This window comes from Pteropus vampyrus, unplaced genomic scaffold (genome assembly GCF_000151845.1).
Source record: "Pteropus vampyrus isolate Shadow unplaced genomic scaffold, Pvam_2.0 Scaffold6, whole genome shotgun sequence".
Classification (NCBI taxonomy): Eukaryota; Metazoa; Chordata; class Mammalia; order Chiroptera; family Pteropodidae; genus Pteropus; species Pteropus vampyrus.
Window position 1 is genome coordinate 4,697,640 of NW_011888787.1, and position 12,927 is coordinate 4,710,566.

At 31.4% G+C, this 12,927-nt stretch overlaps 1 protein-coding gene across 1 annotated transcript; it reads right to left on the minus strand.

Annotated features, from left to right (window-relative positions):
• Positions 1-68: 68 nt before the first annotated feature.
• LOC105297944 (bile acid receptor-like) lies at positions 69-9,914 on the minus strand. The gene is made up of 9 exons (XM_011368918.1): positions 9,851-9,914; positions 7,450-7,812; positions 5,625-5,765; positions 4,087-4,229; positions 3,892-3,996; positions 3,654-3,753; positions 3,029-3,151; positions 2,203-2,316; positions 69-316 (listed from the first exon to the last, which is right to left on the minus strand). The coding sequence occupies exons 1-9, from the start codon at positions 9,912-9,914 to the stop codon at positions 69-71; spliced, it is 1,401 nt and encodes a 466-aa protein (XP_011367220.1).
• Positions 9,915-12,927: the final 3,013 nt, after the last annotated feature.

Here is a 12,927-nt window from a genome sequence, read left to right on the forward strand (position 1 = left end):
CACTCATCCTATGATGATAAACAATCTAGATTTAGGAATTTTAAGACAAACCACAACATTGTAAAATTTCAGCAATTTGAATACAAATTCCATTTCTCAGAGAGTGAACTAGACAATTTGGGGTTCTTTGTTTTCGAAACGCTAAGTATTTCTGAGTGGTTGTGACTCAGTGTCCTCAGTTCAGTGAGCCGCCCTATGAGACGAGCAAAATGCTGTAGGTCTTCTGGATGATAAATTTTTGAATATTTGTACAAAATTTGTAAAATTGGTTCTTGTAAGTTTTCCACATGTTGCTTATTTTTAAGGCATGGACGATCTGAAAAACATTATCAGATATATCTTAATGATTACTGGAAAATGTTAGAAGATAATGAATAAATTTAAAACAATACAGTTTTTAAATAATAAAAATAGCAAATGTTTACTGAATCCTTAATATATGCCAGATGTTATGCTAAGTAACTTGCATCTATACAATATCCTATTTAATCTTTATAATGCTCTATGAAGAGTATTTCTTGATATATTTCCATCCTCTCATTATACTGGAGAGAGACAGCAGTAAACATAACACAAAATTTCCTGCCCTCATGGAGTTTATTCTCTGGGTCTGGGAAGAGTAGGGGAGGAAAGAGACATATACACATTTTAAAAAATAAAAATATAATATGACAATGAGAAGCATTATAGAGAAAAATAAATAGGGAAGGGGATAAGAATTTAGAGTGGAGGGGCAGTAGCTATTTTTTAAAGGTTAATCAGAAATAAATGATATTTAGCAGAGATTCAAGATGGTAAAGAAGAGAGCCATGTAGTTTCTAGAAAAAGAGCTTTCCAAGCAGAAAATTTGTCAAGTACACGTGTAATAGAACCTGTGACAGGAGCCTGCTTGAAATTTTCAAGGAATCATATGCATCAAGAGCAGGGTGGCTGTGGTGGCATAAGCAAAAGGGATAGTAATGGGCAATGATGGAAAAATCTTTGGCTTGAATCTGTGTAAAATAGGAAGTCATTAAAAGATTATGAGCAGAAGAATGACATTATCTGGCTTAACGTTTTCAAAGAATCACTCTGGCTACTGTGTAACGAAGGAATAGACTAGGGATGCAAGGACAGAAACAGGAAGGCGAGTTAGGAAATAGTTTTGATTAGGGTGGCAGGGAAGCAGACAGTAAGAAGTTGTTGAGTTCTGGATATCTTTGAGGCTAGAGCCAACAGGACTTGTTGCTTCTTTGATATGGGTACAAGAAAAAGAAACTGAGAGATGACATCAAAAATTTTGGCTTGTGCAACTTGAAGGATGCAGATGCCACTAAGTTGAGTTGAGGTAGAATATAGGAAGATCAGAGGGGAGGTCAAGAGTTTACCTTTCTTTGGACACGTTAGATTTGATATGCTTACCAGACATCCAAACCTGAAATCTTAAATAGGCTATTTAATGGAGTTTAGGGGAGCGGTCCAAGTTGGTTATAAATTTGGGAGTTATCAGCATATAGATGGCATTTAAATCCATAAGATAGAATGAAATTTCAAAGGAAGTGAATATAGAAGAAAGAGAACTGAGCCCTAGGACACTCTTAACATTTATCAGTGTGAAAGTTGAGGAATTAACAAAGGAGACAGAAAGAACAGGTGCTGAGGAGGAAAATAGAGTGTGATGCCCTAGCAATCAAGTGGGGGAAAACAACATATCAAGGAGGAAATGATTAACTGAAGCCAATGATGAAATGTTCTAAGAGAGAGGGAGCAACCTACTCTTGTCAAATGTAGCTGATTGGTCAAGTAAGATGAGGACTAAAAATTGACCACTGGAATCAGCAATGCCAAATTATTGAAGATCTTGACGAATGATGGCGGAATGGAAAGGAGGGGACAAAATCTGAATTATTAGGTTCAGGAGTGAATAAGAAGAGAAATAGAAATGGAGGCAGGAGTGAAGACAAATCTAAAAAATTATTTTTTTCTGTAATGTTGAACAGAGAAATGAGAGAATAGCTGAAAAGGGGATATGAAGTTGAGAAGGCAAGAAATTACAGCATGTATGTAAGCTGAAGGGAATGCTCTTATAGAGAAGGCAATTTTGATGAAACAAAATTAGTACAAAATTAGTACATTTGGCATCAGTGAATAATCTAATAACCACAAAGTTCATGATTTCTATGCCAAACTTAATCCAAATTTGTACTGCTAAATGGTTTATACCTGAAAAAAACACGGTTGTTGCTGCTAGCAGAGCATATTCAGTAGTATTAATATTGAGCTCACTCATTCTTCTGTAGAAGTAAAACAGTGTGCTAATAAATTCTTCATAAATACCTAAAAAATTAATATCAAATGTATTTTTATCAGAACATAGTGCAGAATCAAATATATCGTCATTATCATTTTTCTCAAAGAAGTATAAGAAAATTAAACATTATATCTGACCAATTTTTTCTAATATTTTGTAGATATGGTATGTTACCAGTCAGCATAGTAGGACAGTCTTCATTGCAAAATGTTTCCATAGAATAAATAACACTTCCATCACCACTTTGATTGTGACAATTCAGTGCATGATCTGAATGATTTAATATTCTCATAGTACCTAATTAAAGGGAAAAATATAAATTCTCATTTTTTTAGTCTTTACACAGATAATAAATACAATCTCTCTAATCTCTGTTAGTCAGGAAACATTCCCAATAAAAGGTAGCTTTATAATTTTTATTACTGAAACATGAAGCTAAATCAGTAGTTCACATTTTATGTTTACATTTTATGTAAAGATTATAGAAGACCCTCCAAAGATCTGTTTTCTGTGATGCTATATAATAAAGAATGGCTTTCTTTACAAGAAAAGCAAAAGCTAGACCAATGAGTTGGAAAACTGTAAACAGCTATTATAAAGTACTTATTCCTACTAAAATTCCTTAATTTTAACTAGTAAAATTAAGATATAAGAAAAAGTAGCTCAATGTTATATAATTTTTTGCTAAACTTAATAATAATTATTAACATTAAGATTGAGTTAATTGGCCTTTTTTACTTTCAGAAGCTGATGAAAACCATTCCTTCTGACTGTAAAGTTGGGCTGCATGAAGGAACATCACTTCAGTTTTTGATCCCTTCCGTAACGCAGTCTTATCCTCGCTGGTCAGATTTTCAAAACCTTTAAGAAAAGATCACATAATGGATTCCTTGTGGCAATATTTTGAGACACTTGCATCAGAACTGGATAATAATACTTTCCTATGGCAAGAGCAAATTGAACATAGGTTAGCCTTGAAGAATGTATTTTTACAGTGAATAGATAGCTAAATTTTAGGCAACAGTGGCTTGATTTTTTTCATATTGTATAGGGAATTTTGTTTTTTTCATGTTTCATCTAAAAAACAAAAATAACTTATTTCCAAAAAGTAAAAATAAAATATACAATCAATCATATGGATTATCTTAAATGTAAGTCTTTTAACTCACTTGAATAATATTTTTAAATATTTGTACTTTTACCCACCTGATTGATTAAAGCAGATAAAATAAACATATTTTTGCATTTAGAAGCAGTTTGGGTGGGAAAGTAGAGGTTTCTGTATTCCTAAAATGTCCTCTTCTTTTAAAACAAGGAACTTTTTAAAAATTGTTAAATTTTTTTCTAAAGGTAAAGTGATTACCTGGGAGTCCCTTGGTAAAATCCATTAACCCCTTTATGTGTAGGACTACTGTCTCTGAGAGTCGCAAAAAGCTCAGTTCAGGATTTGCATATTCTTGCAGCTAGTCAACAAAAAGAAATAAGACTAATAAAATTTTTATTTTTTTCAAATAACTTTAAATTTTAAACTTTTGTGTTTATGCTCTTATTTTCTAACATAATTAATTACAAATTATTTCTTGCCAATAATGTACACATACAAATTTCTTTGTTTCTTCTAAAGGAATTTTATATTTCTGATGAGCAGCCACAATGTTGTTAATGAGCCAATGTTCATCTCGAGTTAGCTCCACGCTCTCCTGAGTCTGTAAGGAAATATAGAATGAACACTATAATGCACACTTATTAAACGAGATCTCAATTAAAGAAACAAGAAATCTTGTAAGAAGTCTTACCACTTTTCCAGATCTAGTGGTGGATGATACGAGCTTGTTATCTACTCCTTCCTCTTCCACTTTGATGTTAGAGTGAAAGCTATTCTTCTGCTTGAAGTTCTTTCGAAGTCTCTTTGATTTGCATTGGATTTCTGTGAGCAAACCTATGATATTACAACATTCATATAAAATGTTTTAGGTGAGGCAAAGAACATTATAGAATTTGATGAAAATTGTCTTATACACATGTGTGATCATAGACTTTTTACAAAGAGCCTTCTTTGGCAAGCATGGCACAGCAATTAAATTTACTGCATTACTTTCTCCTTTTTCTTGCACAATACCTGTCTGCTTAAAAGTACATAGTCAGCCTAGACGTAAATTAAATATTAATTTTGCATCTCTAAATTATAAATTTAGACCTTTTTATACTAGAGGAATTTCCATATTAATTATATCTTGGAAGCAACATGGATTATCAACTGATACAGCAGTTGAACTACTTTATCTTTGGGCTTTCACCCTTGATTGGCCAAGAGAATATCTTGTGAGTTTTTTTTAATGGGCTGAGTCCATTTTTCTCTTATAAGACAAGATGATGGTATTTTATTATGGCAGCCTTAGCAGACTAAGATAGGGATCGTGTAAAGGAATCGGTCTGGTTGAACCGGATAACCCTAAGATCTACTCCAACCCTGAAACTTTAAGTAATAGGAATCCATTTGGTGAAGAACTTTGACTAAAGAGTTTGGATTTCATTATAATTAGGAGTATAATATAAACAGGATATTGCATTGGTGTTTATTGAATGAGTATAATTTAATACAAATTGAAGATGATTATTATGAAGTTAAAGGCAGATTGAACTAAAAAGAAATACTGGAGAAATGGCCATGAAACTAACATAATAGTATAAGTGCAAGAGAAGAGTATGCACGAGTCTAGATTAGATACAAAAAGAACACATTAATAGTACTCTAATAAAGAAAAATGAATTCCAAAGTTATCATAAAATTTTGAGCCCTGGGGAATAAGAGGAATTGAGGAAACAACGCTGAAATCTTAGTACCATTACTTGCGAATCAAATGATATCATGTAATTTATTAAGCTAAAAACACAATAAACAGAAAGAACTCAAAAAACTTAGATATTCCCATTGAGTTGGGTTTTTACACCTATGTGTGTTAATTCTTAGTAAGCTTTGCATACCCAGATAACATGTAAGCTTCTAAAGATACAAGACTGAAGAAGGGGAACTAGTCATTTAAAATTCTGCTCTTATATAAAAATATAAGAATTTCCGATTAAGAAGAAAACACGATTATTATCAAAATTAGAGCAATATAGTATAGAACAGAGTTTATGGAAATAATTACCTAGATTGGTAACTGACTATCCTAATTTAACAGTTGCCAGAGAAATAGCTTAAATTCAGACAAATATGACTTCAAAATGACAACCTGAAGAGTATATTAAGTTCTCAGTAAGGTAAGAAAAACTAAAATCTCCCCCAAAAACACACACACACACACACACACACACACACAATGCCACTTACATTCTGCCAACATTCCTACTGCCTTACACTTTTTCAGTCTGCACTCTTGACATTTTCTACGCATATACATGTCCATTTCACAGTGACCACCATTCTTGCAACTATATACTGCATTTTTGGTGATGCTACGTCGAAAAAAACCTGATAAAAAAAATGTTTAATTTACTATTAGATATTTTTAGTCACTTGTTTTTATTAATATATACTTTCAAATAGAGCTAAGTAAATTAAATTATTTCAAGTTAACTTATTATTATTAAATTAAATTATTTTATTTCAAGTTATATTATTAAATTAAATTAAATTATTTCAAGTTATATTATTTCAATGTTTTTTCCCCTCGATAAGATTTAGTTTAATATACATTTTTCTGGATAATTATTTTAGTCCTCTTCTGTTTGATATGTTCTATTTCAAGGTTATGCCTTTCAATAACCACATCTGGAAATTAAGCTAAATAGCTCCATCGCATTAAGACAATTCTCTATTTTATTACGGTTATAACATATCACTTAAAAGCATATTTAAAACTATGTTACACAGAATATTAAGTTTCCATGAAGCATCTCTCAAGGTTCTCTTCAAAGAATGTGTGTTTATGTAAAATAAAGTGTAAGTTAAACCTTTCTTTTCCTCTTCTCACATTTCTGCCTCAATCCATAAAGAAATAGATATCCTTCCAAACTAACTCCTTTGTCTTTCTCCCTTTTTTAGCACTTCCCCAGATGAGAAAGTATGACTAGTTTATTTGATCTGAGATGTCCAATGGGCCATATGTGTGTGTACACTGGAGAGGTAGGGGTTCTACATTTCCTCTTTCACTTCCTAAATCCATGCATAGCAGTCCCTTTTCCCATTTTCTCTTTCATTTTCCATTCCTATGAGATAATTCTTGCTATCTTCCTCTTATTTCATTCCAAGCAGTGAAGTTGATAAGCTTAGTCAATGCCCCTCTTAGAGGCCTGACAAACATTCTTTTTCTGTAGACACACTTGAAAGTGGGAGTTTCATTACTTAGATTAAACAAAGTGAGTATAAAGCTTAGCTTAGGTTTCCAGAATTATGCCTCATTCTTCAACCTAGTTTTAACAGTGAGACCCTGCATTTTAAGACTAAGAAAATACTGGCCCAGCTTTCTGTTCATAAAGCTGATACTCTATTTCCCTTGGTCTTCACTTGGCCCTCCTTTGTGAGGGATGAGTTGAGATTCTGACAGTAAAACTTCACCCAGAACTTCTAACAGACGTGTTTACCTAGTGCTGTATTTGGCTTAATCATTTCCAAGTTCTGTCTCAACATTGCGTTTGTGAATAAAAGCAACGCAGAAGTGTTTCAAAAGCTCAAAACGTCATCAAGGCCTATTTCGCTCTTTGAAAATGCCATTGTCAGTGATGATCTTCACTTGCAGACCTCCTATTTGTATTCAAAACAAATCCCCCACCAAAAGAAGACAGAATCTTAGAAGTCTTTTAATTCAAATTCTCTCCTTATGCTCGAATTATGTCAACCACATGAAAAGATGTAATAGTTAACTTTCAGATCTTTTTAAAAGTCGTTTTCTATTCCAATATCAAATTCATCTAGGAACATGGAAACCTGCCATATGAACATATTGAATTTTATATTTAAATGTAAGTTTTCTTCAAAAATGAAAACCAAAACTTCATTACATTTCATTTTCATGTCTTTGACCCTGTAGATTGGTCACCTTTAAGCATGCCAGTGACTTTAGCTGCTTTTCTTTTTCACAGTGTAAAAAATAAGAGTACATGCCTCAAATTTCTTGACTCTTCAGTGAACATTTTTGTTTTAACTTTATCCTTACCTTTACAACCTTCACAAGTAAGCGCATTGTAATGATATCCTGATGCTTTATCTCCACAAACTACACAGAGTTCTTCCTGTCCTTTAATTCGCATAGAGGAATGAGGTAGTCTGGACCTTTTTGTTCCAGGATATCCATCTTCAGCATTGCGGGCAACCACATACGTGGATTTATTTAATTCACAGGGACCAAGTTGACACTCTCCACCATTGAACTGTGTATCCAAGCTATAAGCGTTGAAATGACTTTGTAAAGATGAGGACTGTAGAGCCTCAGGAAACTGGACAGTAGAATACTGGCAATAAGGCGATTCTTGAAAATCAGTGTCGTGCAGCTGATAATTGATTTGTTCTGGCAAAATATCTAGATTTTTTAATATAAAAAATGATAAAAAGTCAAAGTTTCATATTGTTTTCAAATTTCCAAGAGTTTCATGCTCAACAAAAAGTTTTAGTTCAACATAGCCACTAAATTCCAGGGACTTTATTGTCCAGTGTGAGGGGCAGACAGTAAACTGAATTGCAATGCCTGATAAAGGGAAGGTTAATAATTCCTGATGGCTTACATACCAATCTAGTCTCACTCCTTAAGCAGAAATAAATATTTCCCAGTTTGGAATGAAAGGACATTTTCCCCATCTTTTGCATTTCCCTTGTTGTGGATACAACTGTTTTCAGTTCAATCAGATCAGTAAAGAGGTGAATTAATAAATTATCCCACCCACCCACTCCCCCAAGAAATAACAGTTAACAGTTATTTGGTGTTAAAGAGAAAAACCACAGACCCAAAATAGATTCACTTGTGCCCACAATACCAAACCTAGACTTAATACCCGACGTAATTGCAGTTTCAACCTTCCTTAAGACTGTAATCTTCGTCTGCAATTTTCTGGTCAGTACCAGTGTGGTGATCTGTCACATGGACCCAAGGCTCCCACTCTCCTGCCAAAGGAAGCTAAAGTAATCTGCCTGATGAGACCTCCACCTTCCCCTAAGGAACAACCTTTCTTTTCTTTTCTTTTGCTAATAACTTTCTTGTTCAACCTAGTTTCTGCCTAAAAAAGCCTTCCTTATTATACAGCTTCTCAAATCACCTTTCTACTTGCCAGATTGGATGATGTTCAATTCATGAATCGCTTCGTTTATTATATTAATTGTTGTCCTTTAATACTGAATATTTCAAGCAAAAAAAAAAAAGTTTGAACTCCCCAATTAATATACCTTAATGCCCGACTCTGCCATTTGCAGACCTCATTTAAATTACTAGTTTCTTTTCTGTTTTGTTGTCTAGCAATTCTAACTAGCAATTTTCTGGGGATAAATTTACCTACTTACAGTATTACTGTAAGGATGAAATTAAATATGGTAATGCAAAAGCATGTATAAAATATGAAATGGTACTTAAAATATTTTTTTTTTATTATTATTATCAGAAGCTCCCAAACACCAACTTACTTTCTGCTTTCAGAGGATTACTGAATCTAAATGCAGAAAATTGGCTCCAAAAAAACTCAGGACTATTTAGTTGCTCTATGTATGTAACTAGTAATATTCATACTTTTTGTGGTGTTAAAATGCTGAATCATCAGGTGATGTGACTTAGTCTTACCCTCAAAATCCTACCACCAAGCTTGGTAAACAGTATAATCTTTTTTAATTCAAATAAATCATTTGCAATCTTAGAGCATCCAGTCCAATGCAAAGTGTTGAATAAATGCCAATGACAACCCGATATAAGAAAGTTTATAAGTGAAAACAATATAACCTTTTTTTTTAAAAGAAGAAAGCCCTTCTTAGATGATTATTAAAAGACTGCAGAATATTTGCTGATGTTCCATTGGCACAGAAATCAGACTTCAAACTGTAAAAAAAACTACATTTAAAACTAAATTTATATTATAGCCTTAGTCTTATTGGAGAAAATTCCTATTCTGTCCTGTATCAGTTTTCTATTTATTTCCCTGTGATAAAAATTTCATATTAAGATTAAAATTTCAAGTACATTGAATAGCTCATTCTACATTTATAAAGTTGCTAGCCCTCCAAAATAACTTCAATTTATATGTTAATTCTATTTTTTAAAAATTGAATACAATTTTAGACCATCGTGCTTTTCCTTCTTTACATTTGATTCTGGCTTACAACATTTTAGTATTACTATTTTAAAAATTAATTATACTCACTTGTAGGGGATAATTTAAAGTCTTTAATTCATTTGTTAATTTTTTAAAAAACCTCTGTAATTAACTATAATTCCCACAAAAAAGTTTTAATTAAATTTAATTAAAGCTAGTTCACATGCAATTTAGTAAATATAGTTCAGAGTAGTTATTCAATATACTCAAAATTTTAATTAAATTAAATAATGATTTATTAACTATTGCATTGCAGTTTTTCATTACCATAGTACTGCACCCATTCAGCAAGACAGTATCCATCAGATGGAGTGACATGAGTATTTGCCATTCTCTGGTCCAATTCTCACTTCTTCATTAGTGAATGATAAAATAGAACCTGAAGGAAACAAAAATTTTGTAGATTATTTGAAAGTATGATTTTCAAATCAGTACTATTTTATAAAAGTAAAATACTGCTTTTGAAAAATAAAGAAGTTAACAGAATTTATACATACTTTAACTGAGAAGATACTGATTTTCCATATCTCTCCACACCCAATTATTTAATTCTGCCAATTTCTTATTGCTCAGCTCTTTACAAATAATGGAATAAATCTTGGTAATAATCATTGTGGCACCTGAAAGTTTACCAGGATTTGGAGATAGGCTTCATACACTACTTTTAGATTTGTTTACGGGCCATTTATTAAACCTCCCTGAACCTTAGTTTCTTCATCTATAGAAGAGAATAATAAAACCCTGCCAGAAAAGTTGTTAGGAGCGTTAAATTTATGTATAATCTAGCAGTTCTTGACTGAATAACTGATTCCCGTAACCTTTATTCTAATAGTTTTAAGATCTCAATGTTCTAAATTTAGATAGGAAGAAAAATTAGACTTTTTCAAGAAGAAAATTAAATAGTAGGAAAAGAATAGCTCTCATAGCACAGTTTTTAAATCTTCTAAGTCCTTTGTAAACATCTTTCATAGATCTGTGTTGTGCTAAAAATTATTAAAACAGTAATTTCAGGTCTTCTTGACTAATGAAATAGTTTATTGATTACCGAAAAAATGTTTTATTTTTTTTAATAGTAAAGTCTAAAAATCCTAAGCTGTCATGAGGAAAAAATTATTCAAAATCTAAAACTATCCCTTATGGGAAAAACTATTTCTGTTATTTCCTGGGAAAGAACTCCAAAAATAATGCATCTTTGAATAGACTTAAACAGGAAGCCACAGTTTAAGAAATTGAAAGTTATTAGAAGAAAATAAAGGTCACTCTAGAATCCATCATATTTTACATCTTTATCCTATTAGAAAATAAAGACTGTTTTCACCTTTGAAAAGAATTTAAAAAGAAGAAATTGGGTTTTGAATCATGCCAAAAAATATGCATGACAAACTTCTGATATAGCTTCTGAGTTTATATTGAAAATCTTTTATCATTCATGTGATAAGTTCATGGCTAAGGTTTCTATATCCATGAAGGTGATTCACATAGTAATATCTCTGAAATTTGTCTCTTTTATCATCTTATAGGATCTAGGTTCTTTGAAAAGCCCTTGAATCTCCCACCCTTCTAACCTTATAGCATCAGTCATATAGGATGAATATTGGATGGAACAGATGAAGTAAAAGCAGTACCCCCAAATAAGTACAATTTCAATATGAAGTTTTCCTTGAAAAATGAGGACTAAAATCAACAGAATCAGTCAGTATATACTCCTGTTTTTCCTATATTGCAAAAATTTTCTAAATTTAAAACGAATTGTGAATGCTATCAGTTTAATTTGTGTGATACTCTTTAACAATAGTCCTGTTTAGTTCTTTTCAAACTTGCCTTTTAAATCTCAATTAGATTCTAGAAAATTACGAATGGTTGTGAAAACTTGAAGTTTTACTCACCTTTCTATTAAAGTTGCATTTACCATTAGGCTTCATATAATATTAACAATCTAAAGAAGACTGAAAATTAAAAGGTATTTGGTACTGCTTAGATATAGACTTCGCTGAGTGAGAGTTCATTTGAGAAATAATATAGAACAAACCAGAAGTAGCAGATTAAAACAAAATTGGTAATATCCTGACAAACACACACAAAAGAAAGTATCTTATAATAGAGTTCATATCATAAATAACAATGTTCTAAAAGCATTTCTTTCTAATACTGATAAATAAATGCCTAAAAGTATTTCTAAAGCAGACCTGGTTTTATCAATTTATGGACTAGTTATCCTCCAGTGTATATATGAGACATATACATAAAGAAGCCTCTGATAAAAACTATGCCTTTTAAAATGTGAAATAATTATCTCTTTGATATGCTCTCAGTAATATTTGCATTATTTTCTACATAAAAATTTTCACTAAATTTTTCTTGAGACTTTTAAATATTTCTATCCATAGCAAAAGTATCCATAGCAAAAACACTTTCAGATATAAAGTGTTTATAAAATTAGTTTGAAAACGTTTAAGTAAATTATTAATAACATAGAGGTATGTAATCAAAAACTTTGTATTCTTTTAAAGAGAAAAGTTACAATGGACCTGGAATTATTTTGTTTTGTTATCTTTCCTAGTATATTTATTTAAAACAAAATTAACTAGTTAAGAGAGGAGCTTTTAACAAGATTGATTTATCATTTATCATAAGCAAAGTCTATAGTTTTCTTTAGCAAATATAACTTTATTTTTAAAAACCTGTATTTTTCACCAATTATAATAGCTGTTCAAAAAAATAACTGTTCTACTGAAAACATGCTTACTTGCATCGATGAATTTTCATCTTCTCTACCTTAACCATAAATTGTTCTTAGTAAATCTTCATATATCTAGAACTTTAACAGGAAAAAAAAAAATTGGTTCCTGAAAACTACATCTATATATTAAAGAATTTTATAATTTTTACATTTTTACTCTTGCAATATAAGTCATGAGAATCATGAATAATGCTTTGCTTAAAACTGATATGACTGAACAGGAGATTGTTTCACAAGAAAAATATTTTAATTTTCATAATAACCTCTACTAAAAAAAAAATAAATGAATGATAGTGCCAGATGATATAAAAAGTTTTTCATAGTAGGGCTTCTTTGAACCAAAATTCTCCAGTTTTGGTTCTCTCATCGTAGGGCTTTTTGGAACCAAGAAAAATAAAAAAAATATATTTGAATAACAGCACAAATTAAGGCTTCTTGATTCCTTATAGATCTTTAACTTTAGAATATAGGGAGAATTTTACACTGTGAAGTCTCACATATGGTTTTATTATACAGCTTTGAGATGTAATTTATATAGCATAAAATTCATTCTTTTAAAGTGTACAATTCAATGATTTTTGAAATAGTCACAGTTACAACTATC